Source organism: Sus scrofa, chromosome 17 (assembly GCF_054392235.1).
Source record: "Sus scrofa isolate SSC_HxYL_T2T_F1_AM1 chromosome 17, Sscrofa_HxYL_maternal_Yorkshire_Landrace_v2.0, whole genome shotgun sequence".
Lineage (NCBI taxonomy): Eukaryota > Metazoa > Chordata > Mammalia > Artiodactyla > Suidae > Sus > Sus scrofa.
In genome coordinates, this window is record NC_139399.1 from 18,430,266 (window position 1) to 18,452,792 (window position 22,527).

The 22,527-nt window shown below is 43.3% G+C and overlaps 1 protein-coding gene across 2 annotated transcripts; it reads left to right on the forward strand.

The window, feature by feature from the left end:
• Window positions 1-6,501: 6,501 nt before the first annotated feature.
• Window positions 6,502-21,408, forward strand: VDAC3 (voltage dependent anion channel 3). 2 transcript variants are annotated; one of them, XM_021077308.2, is made up of 9 exons: window positions 6,502-6,597; window positions 9,052-9,120; window positions 9,929-9,978; window positions 13,757-13,909; window positions 14,893-14,945; window positions 16,832-17,059; window positions 18,063-18,213; window positions 19,892-19,949; window positions 20,882-21,408. In XM_021077308.2, exons 2-9 carry the CDS (start codon window positions 9,054-9,056, stop codon window positions 20,971-20,973), a joined length of 852 nt encoding a protein of 283 aa, XP_020932967.1. In that variant the 5' UTR covers window positions 6,502-6,597; window positions 9,052-9,053; the 3' UTR covers window positions 20,974-21,408.
• Window positions 21,409-22,527: the final 1,119 nt, after the last annotated feature.

Consider the following 22,527-nt stretch of genomic DNA (forward strand, 5'->3'; position numbering starts at 1 on the left):
CATGTCAATTATATCTCAATAAACCTGGGGGAAAGGATAGCCACCCGGAGCTCTGCACACAAGGGCTCAGGAAGCCTCCTGGAGGGGAGAGGCTGTGGACTTGAATCCCTGGAGGTTTCCTCCAGTTGTTGGGAGGGGGGGCACGGCTAGTTGTAGAATCTGGTCCAAGCCTCCTCAGAACTTTGGTCAGAGAGAGCCATGGTTTACTTCTAGGGAGCTCCATTTTAAAGATGAATACACTGAGGCTCAGAGAGTTCAAGCAACTTGCCCAGGGTCACACAGCTAGGGACATGCAGACCTTGGATTTGAACATAAATTTTTTGGTTCCAAAGTTTATTCTTTTCTCTGTACCATACTGTACAGCTCATTAACTGAAGGCCAGTCCCCAAGGGATGTTGGGGAATATAATGATTTTCAGGTGACAACTGTAGGAGTAAGTCGCTCTCTTCTTTCTTCTTTTTTTCCTTTCTGCCCCGGCGCTCAGTGGCCTGATGTGGGATCTCAGTTCCTAAACCTGGGATTGAACATGGGCTGCAGCAGTGAAGGAGCTGGGTGCTAACCACTAGACCATCGGGGAACTCCGCAACCTCTTTTTCTTAAATTACCCTTTTTGTAAAAGTGACCATAGCAAGTGATTCAGGTGAGCTAATTCACAGGCTGAGTCAGCCAGGCTGTTCCCTCTCTTACATGTGGAAAGTTGATGCAGTTGGTTTTCTTATTAAAAAAAATTTGTAAATATCTGCTGCCTGTTTGACATTCAATTTAGACTCTGACTGGTAGAGTCAGAGTCTTTGGCCCCATAACTGTTCACAATGGAACAGAGAGCTTGGATGAGGCGCTCTGGGGGCAAGCGGAGGGCAGGGGTTGTCACCCTGACTGGGAGTGCCAGGCTCAGTTCCCGCCCGACAGGGTTAGAAAGCAATCTTTTTCTTTTTTAGAGCCACAACCGTGGCACATGGAAGTTCCCAGGCTAGGGGTCGAATCAGAGCTACAGCTGCCAGCCTACACCACAGCCACAGCAACGCTAGATCCGAGCTGCATCTGTGACCTACACCACAGCTCATGGCAACGCCGGATCCCCAACCCACTGATCGAGGTCAGGGATCAAACCCTCGTCCTCATGGATACTAGCCGGTTTCACTACCGCTGAGCCACAAGGGAGCTCCTTGGTTAGCTTTTCTTTACCTTGGTTCCTTCCGCCCCCTTGTGGCCAAGAGTGAAGTGAACACCCAGAAGGCCCAACATAAGTTCCAGGTACTGATCCCAGAGGCATTTTCCAGCTTGGGAGGGAAATTCCCTATGGAACAGAACCCCTTCTCATGAACCTAGGTACTTCCCCATCTTATGAAAGTGAGTTCAAGTTTTCTAATTACAATAGAAACACGTTTTGTTCCACCCTTTTTTTTTAGCTGATCATCAAATTTACCAGAACACATGGCTGTATCATATTTCAGAATATGAATGTATTATAGTTTAAGAAATCCTTTAAATGTTGGCCATTTAGGTTGCTTTTAATTTTTTTGCTACTGTAATTCATTCAAGATATTCAAAATAAATCTTTGCACAAGTCTGTTTCCTTGAGTCCAGTCCTCAGGCATAGAATGTCAGGGTATGAAATTAACATAAAATATAAAACAACATAGTCTTGAATCTCTGTCCCTTTGTGCTGGGAGCCCTTCCCCTCTCATCCACCTGACTCATCCTTTCACCGCTGGGTCCCTGGGCTCCGAAGTTTCCTTGGAAGAGGCCCAGGGACAGGGCTTGCACCTCCTCTTCTCCAAAGATGCCATCAGCTACTCGATGCATCCTCGCCCTCAGTGTCAGAATTCTGGAGTCCTTGAAAACAAGTAAGTGGGCCCTTTCTTTTTAAAGAAACAGGGACTTAAATAACACCACTGACAGAGTTCCCGTTGTGCCTTAGCAGTAAAGAACCTGACTAGTATCCATGAGGATGAGAGCTCAATCCCTGGCCTCGCTCAGTGGGTTAAGGATCCAGCATTGCCAAGAGGTGTGGTGTAGGTTACAGAGGTGGCTCGGATCCTTCCTTTCTGTGGCTGTAGCTAGAGGCTGGCAGCTACAGTTCCAATTTGACCCCTAGCCTTGGAACTTCCATATGTCACAGGTGCGGCCCTAAAAAGACAAAATAAATAAATAATACCATGGCTTCAGAATCTTAATTTTCCTTCCACTCAGGGCCATGGAGTCGTCAAACCTTCACAGTGGGGCTTCTCAGTTTCGTGGGGTCTCTTTTTCTTTTCTTTCCTTTTTTTTTTTTTTTTTTTGTCTCTTTGCCTTTTTCTAGGGCCGCTCCCATGGCATATGGAGGTTCCCAGGCTAGGGATCTAATCGGAGCTACAGCTGCTGGCCTACGCCAGAGCCACAGCAATGCAGGATCCAAGCCCCGCCTGCAACCTACGCCGCAACTCACGGCCACACCAGATCCTTAACCCACTGAGCAAGGCCAAGGATCAAATCCGAAACCTCATGATTCCTCGTCGGACAACGGGAACTCCTGTTTTTCATTTCTGAAGGAAAAACTATACTAACCTAAGATTCTCCCTCCCAAAGGTAGCTCAGGCAGATGAGCAAGTTTTCCTGATTAGAGCAGGTGATCTGTGTTGGGGGCCCCCCTGGAACGCACATGGCATGCACAGGTCAGGTACATGTCGGGGTGTGTGCTCAACCATGAGCACGGTGCCCTGTACATAATGAGCACTTGGCAAATGTCTCAGCAGCAAAGTCTAAAGCCCTGTCCCTACTCTAAATTTCTGATTCCAGAGATTTTACAGGAGAAGAACGCCATGTTATTAGGATTTTTTCCTATGCTTTCTGCATGTCCCCAGAGTTTTAGAGCCCAGTGTGTGCGTGCATGCGTGTGTGCATTTGTGTGTGTGTGTGTGTGTGTGTGTTGGCAGGGTGAGAACCTGCTATAATTTGGAGGTGGCCAAGGCCAGAGGCTTGATATGGATGTTCAGTTATAACGTGGATCCTGCTTAGCCGACAGGACCAGAGGGACAGGAAGCAAAGGAATGATTCCCTCTGCAGCTGCTGTTTTCCTTAATTTCTTTCATCACTTTCCTGCAGCACGTGCTGGGGGAAAGAGGAGGTCTCTCCGTGCATGACCTGGGACAGGTGTTTTCAGGAGAAAAGTCTTTGGGATTTCCCTTGTGGCCTAGCAGATTAAGGATCCGACGTTGTCACTGCTGTGGCACCAATTTGATCCTTGGCCAGGGACCCTCTGCATGCCTCGGGCATGAAGCCAAAGGAAGAAATGTTGCCAAATTCCCATTCAAAGTGCCCTTTACAGGGAGTTCCCATTGTGGTTCAGCGGTAACGTGCCAGACTAGTATCCATGAGGTTTCAGGCTCAATCCTGGCCTTGCTCGGTGGCTTAAGGATCCAGCGTTGAAGTGAGCTGTGGTGTAGATTGCAGACATGGCTCAGATCCCAAGTTGCCATGGCTATGGAGTAGGTCTGCAGCTACAGCTCTAACTGGACACCTAGCCTGGCTTTCATATGCTGCAGGTGCAGCCCTACAAAGGAAAAAAAAGTGCTTTTTACAACCTTTAATGGCCTGCTTTACCAGACAAAGGCCATGTCTGTGTCAAAGTACAGGCTGGAGTTCTGGTTCTGATATTCATATGTACCTGAATAAACAGAGGTTTGCCTGTATAGCTTTGAATCACTTACAGCGTATTTTCATCTTGTGTAATTAACTAAAGAACACTTTCCATATGTCAGGTAGATTGTTATGTGCTATGGACACATGATTTCGCTTACTATCCACTCCAACACTCTGAAGCAGACCTTACTTAGTTATGTTGCATGGACGTAGAAGCTGAGGCATAGAGAGGTTAAGCCGCTCAGCAAAGACCAGAGTTGGCCGAGCTGAGATACACACCCAGCCTCTTTTGACTCCAAAGCTCATTTTATTTAGCCTACTAAGTTATATTTGCTTTGCTGATAACATTGATCTTATTCTGCCTTCTTCGGCAGGTATTTGTCCAAGTCTTCCATTATGAGTCCTTTGGGAGCATTAATCTCACTTATCTCTTATTAGCCTGAAATGCTTTACCTCCAGCAGGGAAATAATATTTGTCTTTTGTTTTTTGTTTTTTGTTTTTTCTAGGGCCGCTCCCACAGCATATGGAGGTTCCCAGGCTAGGGGTCCAATCGGAGCTGTAGCTGCCGGCCTACGCCAGAGCCACAGTAACGCAGGATCCGAGCCACATCTGCAACCTACACCACAGCTCACGGCAACCCCAGATCCTTAACCCACTGAGCAAGGGCAGGGATCGAACCTGCAACCTCATGGTTCCTAGTCAGATTTGTTAACTACTGTGCCACAACGGGAACTCCCAATATTTGTCTCTTGATTCAAGCAGCAACCTGGTATCAATGACTGAATATCAAAGACTTCGTGGGGGTTTTTTCTCCCTAATTTTTTGTTTTGAAAAAAAATTTGTTTTGGCTGTGTCCAATACACATGGAAGTTCCTAGGCCAGAGATCAAACCCCTGCCACAGCAGTGACCCAAGCCACAACAGTGACATTGCTGGATCCTTAATACACTGTGCCACAAGGGAACTCCTAGTTTGAAAAATTTTAAACTTCTAGCAAAGTTTCAAGAATAATGCAACAGGAGTTCCCGTCGTGGCGCAGTGGTTAACGAATCCGACTAGGAACCATGAGGTTGCGGGTTCGGTCCCTGCCCTTGCTCAGTGGGTTAAGGATCTGGCGTTGCCATGAGCTGTGGTGTAGGTTGCAGACGTGGCTCGGATCCTGCGTTGCTGTGGCTCTGGCGTCGGCTGGTGGCTACAGCTCCGATTCGACCCCTAGCCTGGGAACCTCCATATGCCGCGGGAGCGGCCCAAAGAAATAGCAAAAAGACAAAAAAAAAAAAAAAAAAGAAAAAAAAAAAGAATAATGCAACCAACATACATATATTATCCAAACTCTTTTTAAAAAAAAAAATCATTTATTTTTTGTCTTTTTTTCCCTCTTTTTTTAGGACTGCACCCATGGCATATGGAAGTTCCCAGGCTAGGGGCTGAATAGGAGCTGTAGCTGCTGGCCTACGCCACAGCCACAGGAAGGCCAGATCCGAGCCATGTCTGCGACCTACACCACAGCTCATGGCAATGCCAGATCTTTAACCCTCTGAGCAAGGCCAGGGATTGAACCTGCATCCTCATGGATACTAATCAGATTTGTTTCCGCTGAGCCATGACGGGAACTCCTCCCAACTCTTAACATTTTGTACGTTTTTTCCTTCTTTCTTGACCATTTGATATTTTGCAGTCACATGCTATTTTACCCCTAAATACTTCAGCACATATCTCCTAAAAAGCAGGCCATTTCTCTGTAATCAGGGTATAATCATTACCCTCAGAAAATTTTACATTGTTATCATCCTAATATTGTTGATATTAAAATCCATTGTTCCAATAATGATCCTCAAAGGTTGCTTTTTGTTTTTTGATGGAGGGTGCAATTTAGGATCATATTCCTCTCGTCACATCTTTGTTTTGTCTCTTTGCTTTAGAACAGTTCACCAACCTTTTTCTTACTATCTCATGAAACTGACATTTCAGAAGAGACCAGGTGGTTGTTTTGCAGACTGTCCCTCAATTTGCATTTGTCCAGTTGTTTCCTTATGAATAGACAAATCACTCCTTTGGCAAGAATAGGAGCACATGATGTCAGTCTGTACCATCCCAAGGTTGATCACTTGGTTGAGGGTGATTTCTTTGATGTAAAGGTACTCTTTTCTCTTTACTAAGTAATCTGTAGGATGATTGGAATTGTAGGAATATCCTCAATCATTCAGCATCTACTGGTAATTTTTGCTTGAATTAATTGCTGGTGGTTCCAAAGTGGTGACTTTCTATTTCTATAATTTTTTGCTACATTTATGAGTTGGAATTCTTCTCTAAAGAAGTGTTTTCTGTCCTCTAGCGGCTCCTCTCTCTTTGAAATTATAACCTACCCTGTGTCATCTTGATGAAGTCATGTCTCTTACTGCCTCGGCATCTGTTTTCTCATCCTTAAGATGAGATGACCTAAAAGCCACATTCTTGAATGTTGTCATTCTGAGACGAAATCCCCATACAGACTTGCCAGGCATCCTCAGAAAACAGCGCGCAAGTTGCTTGGGCCAGCATCTATCGCGGAGTGGGCGGTGCCTCAGCAACTCCGCCGCGCGGCCCCGCGGCCCCTCCCCTGGCAACGGTTACTATTAACCTCTCCTTCTCGCGAGAGGGGCCTCTTTCGGGGCAGAGGTGCGGTCCCGGGGCCTGCGCGCTCCACGTCAACCACCGCCCAGCCCTGCGCGCTGGGTGCCGAAGCGCACGCGCGCACTCGCGCACTCGGACAGTTGGAGGTGTTGGTCCGCCTCGGGCCCGCGGCGCGCGACCCCGGCGCGACACGCACGCGCGCAGCCGCGGCGCGCAGCCGCGGCGCGGGGCTCGGGGCGCGCAGGCGCCGCGGGCGTGGGGCCGCGCAGGCGCGGACGGCGTTGGTCTGAAGAAGACCTTCAGCCGTGCCCTGGCGGATCCGACAGGCCCTCGTAGCGGAGCCGACAGGCCCTCGGGTAGGAGGTGAGGCAAGCGGGGCCCGCGGGCTGGCGGCTGGGGCGGGGCGGCTGGGGCGGCGACTGGCAGGGGCCCGACGGGAGGCGGCTAACGGAGGGCACGGGAGGAGAGGGTCGCCTAACGGGGCGCGGGCCGGCGGAAGGCGGGGCAGCGGGGACTGGCCCCTCAGGTGATGGGACGCCGCTCCGCCACCTGCTCCCCTCCTTGCCGGCCACTGGGGCCCTCGCCGGGCGTCGGGTCGGCCGGGAGGTTGGTTTTGAGGGAAGTTGGGTCTTCGAACCCCGAACTCACTCGCGCCCCCGGCTTTCTCTCCGGAGTCGGCGTCCAGCTTCGGGGGTCTTCCACTCCCTGCGGCCGGAGGGAGGATGCTGAATGCACTGCTTGACGAGCTGCCGGTCCCGTTAGTGATGGTGTAAAGCTGTGTTGCTAACCCACTCCCTCCCCCCGACTGCGGCTAATGCAGCCCCGGAACGCCGTGCACGTCCACGGGCGAGTGCACTTGTAGAGTAATGGAAACGTGTGGAACGTGAAGTCTTCTCGAGCTTTTGCTTGATCATACCAGCAGTGCATTTCCCATCAGAATCACGGGCCTGAAGAAATAAGCTTGAACCAGGCGAACTTGAGGTCAAATCCCCTATACGACTTTTGCAAAGTGTCTGGCAGTAGTTTTGAAAACGAGGCACAATGCTAAGAAAGATTGTAATTGGTTCCTAGATGATGTTTCTAAACATTTAAGTGTATCTTTTCTCTTGTCAATAGATTAAGGCTTTACAGTCTAGTTTTGTTTTTTAACGTTTCTGTTTGAATATATAGTGCCTGCTTTTCTCTGCTTATCTCCCAACCTATAGACTTCTGACACAATTTCAACAGATACCTGCGTCAGTTGTGATCATAAAGAATACTATCAGATTGCAATTGGCAGGGTGTAAAAAGTCTAGAATTGATTATTTGAACACAAGGGAGTGAATTGTAAATTAATTTCTCTGGACCTGAACTATGAAACCTTGTGGTTTAAACCAAAGTTTTATTATGCTATGACTCAGTACATTTATCTTCTTTTATCTTTTCTATACGCTTTCCTCTTAACTTTGTATGTATTTTTATACTATATCATACTGTCTATCCTATTTGACAGGTCTAAGTTAAGAAAGAAATTTTAAATGGATTCACAATTAAGAAGTACACCATAGGGGTTCCCATCGTGGCTCAGTGGTAATGAACCCAACTAGTATCCATGAGGATGCAGGTTTGATCCCTGACCTCGCTCGGTGGGTTAAGGATCCAACATGGCCCTGAGCTGTAGTGTAGGTTACAGAGGTGGCTTGGATCCTGCGTTGCTGTGGCTGTGATGTAGGCCAGCAGCTGTAGCTCCTATTAGACCCCTGGCCTGGGAACTTCATATGCCAAGGGTGAGGCCCTAAAAAGACCAAAAAAAAAAGGAGGTGCCATAAAGTGTGTGTTGTGTTCAGGTGTGGTGGGATGGGATAGAAACTTAGCAGAGGGCCAGATTAAGAGCTAGGCTAAATATAAATAAATAGCAGATTGAATGTGTATTTGCTCCAGGCATAGCAATAGCAAGGGCTAGCTGGTGCTCTAGATTTTTCTAGAGTAATGGGGAGTAGTAATGGGGTTGCTTGAAGCAGTTCTACAGTTGGTTAGACATGGCTTTTGAGGATACTGTAGGAGGAGATTTCCTGTTCTGCAAAGAGGGCAAAGGAAGCAGCAGTGTCGATAGGCCTGAAGATTTTGATGTGAGGGTCATATTGGCAGCAGAAAGGCTGTCTGAATAGTAAGTAGACAGGGTGAAAGATCAAGCAAGCACCTTGGGTTTTTGAAGGCTTTAACTTGAGAGTATACACTGATTTTTGTTAAGCCGATTACTTCAGGTAGAATCTAGCCTATTTCTGGCTAATAGGTAAGATTATAATACTTTATTTTAAGAGCTTTGAGAGAGGGCATATTCTGGATGGGTGTATTTCACTTATTCTTAGTTTAAGGACTGAATTTCAGAGTAGCCAAAATGTGAACCCTGAAGATTTTAAATTGCATCTCTTTTTCAGTTCCTCAGAAAATTTACCTTGTCATCTTATACAGCTCTTTGGCTTTATAACAGCCCAAGAAATACTTTTCTAATGTAAGTTTTTGCATTTTTAAAAAGTAAAAATATAGTTTTAAAAAGGCGTCTCCTTCAGCCTGTGAGAAATTTCTTTTCTTGGAAAGAGGTCAGAAAGATGACCTCTGTGAGTCTCATGAAAAAACCCTTTTATTCTCCAGTGTTCTGGAAAGCTCTTTTTAAAGGAGCAGAATGCTTTCTCTTAACCTTGCTGCATTAGGGTATAAGCATTAACGATGCAGAGGAAGAAAAAAAATGTATACCTCTTTTCACAGGACCAAACAGTTGAACACAGAATAAATGCAAAATGGTTATTTTCATTCCTTTGTCCTCATTTTTTTTTTAAGATATGTGTAACACACCAACTTACTGTGATCTAGGAAAGGCTGCCAAGGATGTCTTCAACAAAGGATATGGTAAGTGTGCTATTGTAAATTACCAATTTGGGTAAGCATTAATATTGTATATATTAAGCTATATGGGAGATACTGTACTTGATAAAATGAGGTTAAGTCAACATTAATCTATTTCATAAGATTTAAGGGGATAACTATTAGCAGATTACTAGATCTCTTTTTTTTTTAGAGGTAGAGGCCCTCAAGCATTAAAAACCATTGTGTACATAAACACATTTGCGTATTTTATATTATCTTTTGGGTGAAATAATATAAATCTGCAATATTTTGCTAGGGCCTTTTGCTAGGCCCTGGGGACAGTTAAAGTAGGGGACGTATTTTTGCTCCTCCAAATAATGACAGTGCTTTCATTATTTGAGTGAAGATACAGCTTTTGACTTCTTTGGAGGAACATAGAGTGTTTGAAACCAAATAGACATTTATCTTTGGTGTTTAAATTTTTAATTTTTCGTGTTGTACTCATTTGATTTTTTATTTACTAATAATGTTAATTGTGTATTTTTTATATTTAAAGCTTGTGTATATGTCTACATAATTTCTCTTAATTTTGATTCTTAAAATAGTATATGTTCCTTTCATCCATTTGTTTTTTAACTCATTTCAAAAATATGCCTTTAGTATTTTGAGGGACTTAAAAATTATACTTATTTTGTTATAATTCAGTTTCTTGTGGAACTCCCACTTAGTGAGAATACTGTGTATTTTCCATATAAAATGTACTGTGGAGTATTTTCATAATTTCTAAGTTGCAAAGACTAGAGTGCATGTTACATTTTGTACATTACTGTGTTTTTGTGTGTGTGTCTAGGGTTTGGCATGGTCAAAATAGATCTGAGAACCAAGTCATGTAGTGGAGTGGTAAGTACTTAATGTATTTTTAATATATTTGACATAATTATCTTAAAGAAACCTGTTTAAAAATCATTGTTTTTTTTTTTTGTTTTTTTTTTTTGTCTTTTTAGAGCCGCATCCACAGCATATGGAGGTTCCCAGGCTAGGGGTCCAGATGGAGCTATAGCTGCCAGCCTACACCACAGCCACAGCAACGCCAGATCTGAGCAGCGTCTGTGACATGCACCACAGCTCATGGCAATGCCAGATCCTTAACCCACTGAGTGAGGCCAGGAATCGAACCCACAACTTCATGGTTCCTAGTCAGATTCGTTTCCGCTGCACCATGGCAGGAACTCCTAAAAGTCATTGTTTAGTCAGATTACTTGAATCACATGCTTTTCCTGCTAAGCTGTCTTCCCTACAGTCTTCTCCTCCTCTCAGGGAGACCCTTTGTGTCTGTCATAATAAGAGTGTTCTGAGTCTTATTCTTAAAAGGCGTGGTGTATGTATACACACACACACGTATATATGGGGGCATATATATATATATATGTTCCCATGTATATGCATTTTTTTTTGACCTATGCCATATCTTTATGCTTTCATGAATATGTATGTGGACACTAAAATCTTTGCCTCCATTATACTGGGTTCATGCAAATTTTATTGTCTTTTTATAAAAACAAAACTGATTTTAATCCTTTCATGATTAGTTGAAACAAATGTAGAAATACATGTAGAAGATTAGTCTACAGTACAGTTTTTATTGATGTTCATGAAATCTTTTTTACTGGAAGTTAAGAATATGGTAAGGGCTTATCAGCATATTGTCACAGCACCTTTAACTAGAGCTTTTATTCAGTAAGTCTCAGCATGTCAACTTGAGAGTCAATTTAGTCTTTGACTTCTCCTTATTGACTATACCTTTTTTGTTTGGTATTTACCTGTTCAAACCAGTGCAAATTGTATTTCTGGATATAATGATTTAATTATAAAGATAAGAAGCACGTGGAGTAGTTATGGTACTGTGCCTTACATTCCGTATAATCCTGGTTTGTCACTATTATTCTTTCCCTGGGTTTTCCAAGGGTAAATATGTATATATCTGCCCTTCAGGATGGGATTTTGTTATATTGTCTGTTAAAATAGAAAATTTATACTCATTTCGATTAGGGTTTCTAAATTTGCTCAGGGTAGGTTTCTGTTGCAAAAATCAACAACTGAAATTTTTATCTCCCTCTCATGCTGCTGTTGTGTGGAAATATTCATTCAGATGGTAAGAAAAATAGCATATTTGTGTGCTTGTTTTTATGGCTGCTTTTTCTCTGGTACTGATTTAGGATAAATTTCAACCATTGCTCCAAATTTCTTAGATCATATCTTGATATTTTTGTGATACGTCATCTATAACAGTAACATGTTTATGAGTGTTTTGTTGTATACTAGCATTTAATGGAAAACTGTAGATATTCTATGCATGTTATAAATAAAAATTTTACACTAGATAATTGTTTTATCTAATTATGCAATTAGACTAGAGTGGAAGTAACTGTGAGACTGGAACTCTGCTTAGGAAAATTCTGACCTTCTCTTTGAGATTTGTACCTCTGGCATTTTAGATTTTTGATAGAGCTTCAGACTAAGAAATGTCTGCTGATAAGAAGAAAGAAATGTAGACTAAATACTCTTTTACCTTTTTTGCACGAAAATTAAGGTTTGTATTTGCTAATCTTTCAAGTTTATAAAAGGTACATGTGAAAAATAAAGCATTAGGTAGTTAGATATATTAAAAGAAAGCGATATGACCTGTTAAACATGACCAGCATTTATCATTTTTTACCAAGGCCTTGCCTAAGTGTGCAGCATGATACTCTCTTTGAAAGCTTTCTGTGTGGTGCTGATAAACAGATCACAGTTTCCCAGTTGTTTCAACAGCTCATAGAACAAGAGTTGGGAGGAGGGTATTTGGTGAAGGGAGGATTCACACTGCAGGCAGTGAAACAGCTTGGCGGCCTTTGATGCCTGGTGGCAGTATTTCAGAAATGTTCTTTAAAAACAGGGCCAATCAGAATGTTTTTTCCTTGACAGTTGATAGACTGTCAGTGACAGGTGTTGACTGTTGGTATCCCTAGAAGGAGGTCAGTTTCTCATTGCTTATTGTCATGTGGCTGAAGGAATACCAAACTGGGGAGGAGGATATATTTTCAGGCACTCATAGTAACTGTTTGACAGAAAGTACTTTGAAAGGTAGATGGGGGAGAGGGAGGAAGAGGGAATAGTTAGAATATTCCATTTTATTATGAAAAATGGAATGATCCTTTCAAATATTGAAATTGTTTATGTGGAAAATTTTACAGATAGTTTTGTGGGTAAAAGCTGTAAGCCTTCCTAACAGTGAGAATTTATTTAATGCCAGTGAACTATACACATAAACATGGTTAAAATTGGGAGTTCCCATTGTGGCTCAGCAGGTTAAGAACCCAACATAGTGTCTATGAGGATGCAGGTTCCATCCCTGGCCTCACTCAGTGGATTAAGGATCCAGCATTGCCTTAAGCTGTGGTGTAGGTCACAGACACAGCTTGGATCCTGCATTGCTATGGCTGTGGCTGGTGTAGGCCACAGCTGCAGCTCCAGTTCAACCCCCAGTCTGGGAACTTCCATATGCTGCAGGTATGGCCATAAAAATAAATTAAAATATTTTTTAAAATAACAAGAATGATTAAAATGGTAAATTTTACATTAAGTGTATTTCATGGTAATACAAATACTTTTTTTTTTTTTTGCTTTTTTGGGCTGTACCTGTAGCATTACAGCATATGGACATTCCCAGGCTAGAGGCTGTGTTGGAGCTACAGCTGCAGGCCTACTCCACAACCACAGCAACTCAGAATCCAAGCCAAGTCTTCAACCTACATGACAGCTCACGGCAATGCCAAATCCCCGACCCACTTAGTGAGTCCAGGGATCAAACCCACATCCTCATGGATACTAGTCAGATTTGTTTCCACTGCGCCATAATGGGAACTCCAATATATATATATTTTTAATGCAGTAAAGTCCTAACCCTTTTAAAAGGGGGAAGTCTAGGGCTTCTAGTGTTTGGATTTTTAAGGACTTTAAAAATTACTAATAGTTCACAAGCTATGATAGAGAACTAATAGTCTTTTTTAGGTCATGAAAATAAATATTTAAGATTCAATCTTTTGTCTTTTTAAAAACATTTATTTTCAACAAAGATATTTTTCTTTTAAAACAGAGTTTGAGGAGTTCCCGTCATGGCGCAGTGGTTAATGAATCCGACTAGGAACCATGAGGTTTCGGGTTCGATCCCTGCCCTTGGTCAATGGGTCAAGGATCCGGCGTTGCTGTGAGCTGTGGTGTTGGTTGCAGACTCGGCTCGGATCCCGCATTGCTGTGGCTTTGGTGTAGGCCGAGGGCTACAGCTCCAATTCGACCCCTAGCCTGGGAACCTCCATATACCGCAGGAGCGGCCCAAAGAAATAGCAAAAAGACAAAAAAAAAAAAAAAAAAAACCAGAGTTTGAGATTCTCATTTATTAGTAGGAGAGTGTGTGGAACAGAAGCATCAGTAAGAGAGGTGGAGTAATGGGAAGATCCAAAACTGGTTAAAACACTTAGAGATTAGAAAGAGAGAAGGAAAGCAGGAAATAAATTGCTGTGGAGGAGGACTGTGGTAAAGAGTAAATTGTACTGGTTTCTGATACATTGAACACTGCTTTCTGGAATGACTATTTTCTGTTTAATGAGCTGATTTGAAAGTGATTTTTTTTTCTTACCAGGAATTTTCTACTTCGGGTCATGCTTACACGGATACAGGGAAAGCATCAGGCAACCTGGAGACCAAATACAAGATCTGTGACTATGGACTGACCTTTACCCAAAAGTGGAACACAGACAATACTCTTGGGACAGAAATCTCTTTGGAGAATAAGGTAAGTGAGAGCATTGGAGGTTATTTGTAAGGTCAGTTTATCTTGCAGATAAAATAATGATCAGACCCCAGATATAATTGAATGAGATCTTGCACCCTTGCATCCTGTCTAGTTGCCATGATTTTTCTCTGCACATGCCCTTTGGTCTGTTTTGTGTTCCTAGAAAGTAAGGCTTTATTGGTGAGTACATAATTATCACACCTTTGACCAGTTCTACTTAGCTATTCTGCAGCTGAGCCTCTCCTGAGTAGACCAAACTGTTTGCAGTGATTTAGTTTCATTTTATTTTGTAATCATTGCAAAATTGACTCCACAGAAAAATGTTTCTACAACTCTTTAATGTTTTGGGAGTTCCTGGTGTGGCTCAGTGGGTTAAGAATCTGACTGCAGTAGCTCAAGTCACTGCAGAGGCACAGGTTTGATCTCCAGCCCGTATTTCCATATACTGTGGGTGTAGCCATTAATAAAATTCTTAAAGGTTTTAAAAGAGAAAATCTTTCAGCAGATGTACTTGTCAAGTGCCTGTTACATTCAAGGCACTATTTTTTGAGGTTTGTTTTTGTCTATATGCGCATGACCATGTGTAGATAATGTGTATGTACATTAGTTGAATTAATTACTTAGGTTGGCTTGTTAAATGTCCAGTTATGTCATCACAGTAATTTCAAGAGAGTATCACAGTTATTTTGTTGGTCTGTACTGTAGTTGACACTATTGGCTAAGTAGGACCTGACTTATACATTTTAGCCTATTTTTCAGTGAGAGAATCATGGTGAAGCAGGGGAGTGGGTAGTAGGGTAGAGGGGAGGGAAGGATCAAGAGGAAATTATTTAATAATAAAATTAAATAATTTAATATTTGACTTTCTTTCATGACTTCCTTGTTTTTGTTAGAGAGGTCACAGAAAACTTTAGAATTGGTTTTTCAAGTCAAGAAAAGAATTGAAAATTACTAATTGTTAATTTTAAATCTTTGTTTTTCAGTTGGCTGAAGGGTTGAAACTGACTCTTGATACCATATTTGTACCAAACACAGGGTAATTATCCCAACCCCCTGTTCTGAAATGGTTTTGTGGCTTGAAGGGATGGAGAGAGAGGTTTGGGACAGGGAGCTGTGGGAGCAGCTCAGAAGCAGATGAAAACCTGGGACCTGTGTGTGTGAGAGGCAGGAAGGCTCCCTTGAGGAGGGCACAGTTTTATATGAAAACTGCACAGATGAACAAAAACCTTCAAATCTAATTCAAAGAGGTACATAGTAGGAAAAACACGCTTCTAGCTCCTAAGTTTTTCCTACTATGTGCCTCTTTGAATTAGATTTGACAGTTTATATATATATATATATATTTGTCTTTTTAGGGCCGCGCCTGTGGCATATGGAGGTTTCCAGGCTAGGGGTCTAATCAGAGCTGCAGCTGCCAGCCTACGCCACAGCCACGCCAGATCCAAGCTGTGTCTGCGACCTGCACTACAGCTCATGGCAATGCTGGATCCTTAACCCACTGAGCAAGGCCAGGGATCAAACCTGTGTCCTCGTGAATACTAGTCAGATTCGTTTCCTCTGAGCCATAATGGGAACTCTGAGACTGGATCTTTTTTAAGCTATGCTGAAGCTTCACAGATGTGAAACATTGCTGAGAAGTTAGGAGGAGAGTGTGATCTCCTGGCACCAGGACCCTGCAGAGTACTGCCACTGCTTACCTGATTGCCCAGCCACTACAGACCCTCAGCTTCTCTGCTCAGTTTTTCATCCAAAAAATGGGGACTGTGTTGCTTCTTACCTGCCTCACATGGGCCACTTCTGTCTGAAGGACACAGGTGCTCAGTGGGGCTCCCTCCCGCGGCATTTCTCCTTGGCAGTGACAACAGGTGTGCCCTTCCTGCTTCACATGTGCGTTGTCTTCAGGACCGATGTTCTCATAAGAGGCCTGATGGGAATAGCACAGGGACTGTTAAGAACTGATACTCTGGTTTCGGTATTGTCCTTCAATATGCTTCTCGGGGTTCTTACTTGTCTCTGTGGTGGCACCTGATTAAGGATCCGGCATTGCCACAGCTGTGGTTCGGATTCAGTCCCTGGCCTGGGAACTTCCATATGCTGAGGGTTCTGCCAAAAAAGAAAAAAAAAATGTATGCTTCTCCTCTGCTCATCTGACATTGTCCCGAGAGAGAACACTGACCCTAAGGAAAATAAATATCCTTACAAAAAAGAAGCACACCTCTCCACGATAGGTTAATACTTAAGATGTGTGTCAGGTGTTACCTTTTGTTGCATTTAGAAACATTTAAAGGAATTTAGTTTCTTGTGTATCTATATCCATACACCTTTAGATTATTAATTTGGTACTGAAATGTATCTTACATCTTTTTATAATTTTCTTATGCTTTCATGAAATTAATCATGAAATACCCTATTTATTTATTTATTTATTTATTTATTTGTCTTTTTGCCATTTCTTGGGCCTCTCCTGAGGCATATGGAGGTTCCCAGGCTAGGGGTCTAATCGGAGCTGAAGCCACCAGCCTATGCCGGAGCCACAGCAACACAGGATCCGAGCCACATCTGCAACCTACACCACAGCTCACTGCAACGCCAGATCCCTAACCCACTGAGCAAGGCCAGGGATTGAACCCGCAACCTCATGGTTCCTAGTTGGATTTGTTAACGGCTGAACCGCAACGGGAACTCCACCCTATTACTTTAACTTACAGGGCGAAGTAGGTTAAAAAATAGTATATATTTCTAATCCTAGCAAGATTATACTTGTAGGGCTAAGTCATGTAAAACATTTTATTGTATATGTGACATCCACCAACTCCCTGTTTACACTGGGGGAGGGAAAGAATCTTACTCTAAAGATTGCTAGATAGCAGTAAAAACTTGTTTTTTTTATTGTGTTGCTTTTGTGTCTTTTTTTTTTAACAGGAAGAAGAGTGGGAAATTGAAGGCCTCCTATAAACGAGAATGTTTCAGTATTGGCAGTAATGTTGATATAGATTTTGCTGGACCAACCATCTATGGCTGGGCCGTGCTGGCCCTTGAAGGCTGGCTTGCTGGCTATCAGATGAGTTTTGACACAGCCAAATCCAAACTGTCACAGAATAATTTTGCTCTGGGTTACAAGGCCGCGGACTTCCAGCTGCACACTCATGTGTGAGTGTTCCTAATTCAGAGCTTCCCTTTAGTGCCAGTGCAGTCGCCCAAGAGATGGTGGCCACCACCCTGGGGAGAAGGCTGCCTCCTGATGCTGGGGTCCTTTGGAGATGTCCCTGCTTCCTCTGGTTCCCTGCTCCTCTTGACTGTTTCTGGGAGCAAGTCTGTTCGGGTCAGGAAGAAGTTCCCTAACTGAGCTGAGCATCCAGGAGCATCCTGGATCCTAATTCTGTGGTACCCTGCTCAGAACCCAGGTGACCCTCTTGCATTCAGAAGTAGCAGGAGTAGCGTGAGTCCTGGGCTCACGTCGGCAGCCTGTTGGTTAAATGAATTTGAACTTTTAAACTGTATGTTATGTCTTGGTCTTCTGGACGCTGCTCTGTCCCAGGAAGAAAAAGCAGAGGATGAGCTGTGTGTTTTCCGATTGTTGCAGATTGCTCTCCACTAGACACTCTAATCCACTGACGATGAGTAAAATGAAGTCAGTAGTGATGCAGACAGTGGCACTGAAATTGCGTGTTAGGAACACCGCAGAAAGCCAAGGACTGTCTTCTGGGATGCTTTGAAGCAGTACTTGGGTGCTTCCCTGGGGGCTGTGCACTGTAGGTGTGTAGGGAGGGCTTTCTGATGCTAAGGTTGCATTTCGGATGAAGTTCAGAATTGGCTTGTGCCACTATATGTTATTTTCGCAGAATCTTTGTAGAACTCTAAAGTTTTTCGATATTGTGAACATCTCAGAGCCATGGATCGTTTTACCTTTGTACATAATTGTGTCTAAGAAATTCACATCATGTGGAGGAGCCATGTAAATGAATCAAACGTTACTATGCTTTAATCAGGCAGTTATAAATTCTGTAACTGTTTTGCTCACTAGTCATTTATGCTAGATGTTTGCTGAAATCTGTAGTTGTAGAAGGACATCCTGGTTTAGATAGTTTTAGAATTTGTTTTCATATTGTAACAAACTAGTTTTTTATGAACTTTTCTTGTGCCTTGAAAACAGGAATGATGGCACTGAGTTTGGAGGGTCGATCTACCAGAAAGTGAATGAGAAGATTGAAACGTCAATAAACCTTGCATGGACGGCCGGCAGTAACAACACCCGTTTTGGCATTGCTGCTAAGTATAAGCTGGATTGTAGAACTTCTCTATCTGTAAGAACATGCTACCAGATGGATCTGCTCTTAGGGTTTCATCTAAGTTGTATGCTGTGATATAGTTGTAGTTTGCATGTCGTCCTAACTTTGAGTGGTCATTGTGCAGTGAGAACATTATACCTCAAATCAAGAAATGTGGGTTCTGATCCTCATTCGTCCTTAATTTGTCCTCTGACTTTCTCTTTGACTTCAAAGTTGTCTTATCCATAACTTCCTGGGATTTGATTACTATTCCTGTCGCCATTAGAGAGTCAAATTAATAACATAACCAGAAGTGCCCATTGTGGCTCAGTGGTTAACGAATCTAAGAACCATTTGATCCCTGGCCTCACTCAGTGGGTTAAGGATCCAGCATTGCCGTGTGCTGTGGTGTAGGTTACAGACATGGCTCGGCTCTGATCCTGAGTTGCTGTGGCTCTGGCATAGGCAGACCCCTAGCTGGGAACCTCCATATGCCGTGGGTACGGCCCTAGAAAAGGCAAAAAGACAAAAAAAATTAAAAAATAAAAAAGCACCACCAATTGAGCTCTTAAATTGCATGTTCTGTGGGTGTATCATCTCATTTAATCCTTACACCTCCTGTGTTTGGGGTTGTATTATCTTCACCTCCATTTTTAAAATTTATTTATTTGGCTGCAGCATGCAGCAGCTTGAGGTGGAACCTCAGTTCCCGGATCAGGGATCGAACCCCAGGCTGCACTCTGAAAGTTCCGAGTCCTAACCACTAGACCACTAGGAACCTCCTCTCACCCCCATTTTATGGATGTGGGAGCTGAGGCTTAGAGAGGTTTGGTGACTTGCTCAAGGTCACACAATAAGAGGCAGTGCCAGGGGTTCCCGTTGTGGTGCAGTGGAAGTGAATCCGACTAGGAACCATGGGGTTGTGGGTTCGATCCCTGGCCTTACTCAGTAGGTTAAGAAATCTGGTGTTGCTGTGAGCTGTGGTATAGGTTGCAGACGTGGCTTGGATCCTGCGTTGCTGAGGCTGTGGTGTAGGCCAGCAGCTGTAGCTCTTATTAGACCCCTAGCCTGGGAACCTCCATGTGCCACGGATTCAGCCCTAAAAAGAAAAGAAAAGAAAAAAAAAAAAAAAAAGGCAGTGTGAGTATTTGAACCCAGATCTGTCACTAGAGTTCATGCTTTAACTACTCTTGGAGGGAGTGATATTTGACTGCACAGCGTTTGACAGTTTTGCTTGAGGCTTTTAAGCATGCATTCTCAAGGTCCCTTCTCTCCCCCTACCAGTCCTACCGACTTAAAAGATTTATCTTTTATGGAGTTCCCATTGTGGCTCAGTGGTAACAAACCCAGCTAGGATCCATGAGGACGTGGGTTCAATCCCTGGCCTTACTCAGTGGGTTAAGAATCTAGTGTTGCTGTGAGCTGTGGTGTAGGTCACAGATGCCACTTGGATCCCCTGTTGCTGTGGTTGTGGTGTAGGCTGGCAGCTGCAGCTCCAATTCAACCTCTAGCCTGGGAACTTCCATGTGCCGTGGGTGCGACCCTAGAAAAAAAAAGATTTATCTTTTATTAATTAAGTTTTCAGTTTCAGTAATTCTGGATTGGCCCCAAGATGTTTCATCTTTGGAAATCTGATGTGCGAAGTGATTGTGTTGGACCTACATATTATGAAATAATTGTTTCTAACTATTTTTATTTCATCTTCTAATCTTAGGCTAAAGTAAATAATGCCAGCCTAATTGGATTGGGTTATACTCAGACCCTTCGACCAGGTGAGTAAAAATAACAATGGAGTGGGATAGAAGTTGATAGAGGAATAGTGGAAATGATCTGCAGACAACCTGCAGTCACTTTAGGTTGATCCTGACTATTTTGTAACATTTTGTTGTTCAAAGACAGATCGAGTACTTTGTTTAAGAAAAAAAATGTGTGTATGTAAATATACACACACATATATATGTAATACGTGTCTGTGTGTGTTTTGTTTGTTTGTTTTTTTCTGGCTGTACCAGTAGCTATGGAAGTTCCTGGGCCAGGGATCGAATTCGAGCTGCACCTGTGACCTGTGTCACAGCTGCAGCCAGTGACAGATCTTCAACCCACTGTGCCAGGCTGGGGATTAAACTGGCGCTGCCCAGAGACAATGTCTGATCATTAACCTACTGTGCTACAGCGGGAACTTCAGTATGTGTATTTTTACTTATAACTTGTTTTTTTTGTTTTTTTGTTTTGGCTTTTTAGAGCCGCATTTGTGGCATATGGAAGTTCCCAGGCGAGGGGTCCAATTGGTGCTGTTGCTGCCAGCCTACACCACAGCCACAGCAACGTAGAATCCAAACCCCATCTGCAACCTACACCACAGCTCATAGCAATGCCGGATCCTTAACCCTCTGAGTGAGACCAGGGATTGAACCCAAAACCTCATGGGATACTAGTCAGATTCGTTACTGCTGAGCCAGGACAGGAACTCCATAACTTGGTTACTCTGGCTTGTGAGTTTGGTTGATCCCTCAGTGTTCTTAACCTTGGATTCTAAGTGAAATGTGCCGTGACTGTGCTATTACAGATCAGGCAGTGATGGAGTTAGTAATGGCTAGAACTCCTATAGCCCATGTGACCTGCTGATTCCACCCACTGTTTCTAGAAAACACACATCTGATGGTAATGCTTGTTACAAGTGATTGTGGTGTTTTCTTTTTCCTAGGAGTCAAACTGACCCTATCAGCTCTAATCGATGGAAAGAACTTCAGTGCAGGAGGTCACAAGGTTGGGCTGGGATTTGAACTAGAAGCTTAATGTGGTTTTGCGTAAAGCATCAGCTTTGTTCCTGGAGGTGAAGAGAAACGAACCCACTATGTTTTGGCCTTAAAATTCTTCTGTGAAATTTCAAACGTGTGAACTTTTTATTCTTCCAAAGAATTGTAATCCTCCCCACACTGAAGCCTAGGTATCGAGTCATCCTGAGGGAGGTGCTTGAAGGCATGCCTGGAAGTTGTCATGTTCGTGCCATGTTTCAGTTCAGTTCCACAGTGTTATTTTAAATGTGTTCCTCAGCCACGGTGTAGTGTCATGTTCCAAAGGAGATGACCCGGCCCTCCAGGTGTACGTCACGTCCTGCATGTCCCACACCACTTGTTCATGGCCTTGGCATATACGGTCTCTGTGCAGTAGTGGAATCTTTGGTTTTGCATCAGAGTAAAATAAAATAAACCCATCACATTTGGAACATAATTGCTCATCTGACTTGCCAGTGCTAGTTTCTTGTATTTGGTGTGATTGCTTTTGTTTTGAAAAACCCTCTCACAGTTGGGGTTTGTGTCTGAAACGCCAGTGCTGCTGCCCATGCCCACCGCTCTTGTTTACCTCCCTCCTGCTGCCATTCTGCAGCCGGGCAGGAGTGAAACACAGAGTCTGTCCTGCTGGGCAGAAGCATGTCTCTTGAGGTTCTTGCTACCTTTTGCAGTGTGAGAGAGTATATCCCACTGGTAGTCCTGTGCAGCTGCTGAGGAGGCGTGAGGGTGTGTGTGTGGTTAAAAAGATGGCAAAGGAGAGAGTACAGCTTGGGGAGCACGGCCGGGAAAGGCTGGCAGGAGGGTCACGGCTCTGGAGGGTGGGCCTTAAGAAAATGCTTTTGATTATGAGGTCTAGGAAAAGGATAACCAAAGGAGGGAAATTCCAGTTTAGAAAAGAAATAAGTAGACTGATGTATTCAGGGTTTACTGGTAAATCATCTTTCTAAAAGTAGAACTCCTTTTGAAAATCTTTTTTTTTTTTTTCCCCCAGAATACATGCCGGTTGCAGCAAATTCAGTCAGTGTAGATGTAAATGTGAAAATTGCCATTCCTCCTATCCCTTTTTGTTCCACTGCCACTGATAGTTTGACATGTATCTTAGCAGATATTTTCCACTATCTTTAGTGAGTACATAAATACCTATTTATATAAAATGTCAAAACACTTACCTTGTTTTGCAGAATACTTTTAAAGTTAACATAGCAGAGTCCTCTTCCTGATTATTTGTTTAGATATGCCTCATATGTATTTTTTTCTTTTTACAGCCGCATCTGCGACATATGGAAGTTCCCAGGCTAGGAGTTGAATTGGAGCTGCAGCTGCCAGCCTATGCCACAGCCACAGCAACACCAGATCTGAGCTGCATCTGTGACCTTTACTACAGCTTGTGGCAATATTGGATCCTTAAACCACTAAGCAAGGCCAGGGATCAAACCTGTATCCTCACAGACACTGTGTTGGGTCCTTAACCCACTGAGTCATGGTGGGAACTCAACCTTAAATTTTTTATTTTTATACTTTTGTGTTAATGTGACATATATTTAGTCCCCTTTTTGCT

Bases quoted from the DNA above. Each gene is read 5' to 3' on its own strand.
- VDAC3 (XM_021077308.2), top strand. From the start codon at position 9,054: ATGTGTAACACACCAACTTACTGTGATCTAGGAAAGGCTGCCAAGGAT. The intron at 9,979-13,756 runs GTAAGTACTTAA...TTTTCTTACCAG, and splicing joins CCAAGTCATGTAGTGGAGTG to GAATTTTCTACTTCGGGTCA. The intron at 19,950-20,881 runs GTGAGTAAAAAT...TCTTTTTCCTAG, and splicing joins TACTCAGACCCTTCGACCAG to GAGTCAAACTGACCCTATCA.